The sequence below is a fragment of the Cyprinodon variegatus genome, unplaced genomic scaffold (assembly GCF_000732505.1).
Source record: "Cyprinodon variegatus isolate N-32 unplaced genomic scaffold, C_variegatus-1.0 Scaffold171, whole genome shotgun sequence".
In the NCBI taxonomy this organism is placed as follows: Eukaryota; Metazoa; Chordata; class Actinopteri; order Cyprinodontiformes; family Cyprinodontidae; genus Cyprinodon; species Cyprinodon variegatus.
In genome coordinates, this window is record NW_015150624.1 from 1172037 (window position 1) to 1172485 (window position 449).

At 42.1% G+C, this 449-nt stretch overlaps 1 protein-coding gene across 1 annotated transcript in view; it reads left to right on the plus strand.

Moving 5' to 3' along the window:
• The window catches only part of lrrk1 (leucine-rich repeat kinase 1), a 90252-nt gene that overhangs the window by 68503 nt on the left and 21300 nt on the right, over positions 1–449 (plus strand). Inside the window, exon 26 of the mRNA XM_015378367.1 lies at positions 271–440. Coding sequence (XP_015233853.1) covers positions 271–440 — 170 coding nt within the window. The remainder of the gene's footprint in view (positions 1–270; positions 441–449) is intronic.

The window sequence follows — 449 nt, forward strand, 5'->3', positions numbered from 1 at the left end:
GGGATCATTAAAGTATCTCTGATTGTGATGGTAAAATATCTCTGAGCAGTTTGACTCAACTATAAAAAAACTCCCATTCAGGTAATATCCAACGTTACAGTTAGAGGAGCTCATCATGGATCTAAGAGGAGCTGATAAAGACAGCATCAAAATAAACTAGAATAAATCCCATCACATAAATCACGTAAATATTTAAATCATGCAGGTCTATCTTTGTTTTCCTTGGATGCCTTTAATAATGATCAGAGCTGTGTGTGTGTTTGTTGCCAGGCTGTTTCTGGATAAGGCGGAGCTTCAGCTCTCTGAGGAGGAGAAGGATGTCCTCGGTCAGGGCGGCAGTGGCACCATCATCTGCAGAGCCATGTATAAAGACCAACCTGTCGCTGTCAAACACTTTCACTTTAAGAGATGTCGGCAGCTGACTGTCAGCAAGGACTCAGGTAGGATAT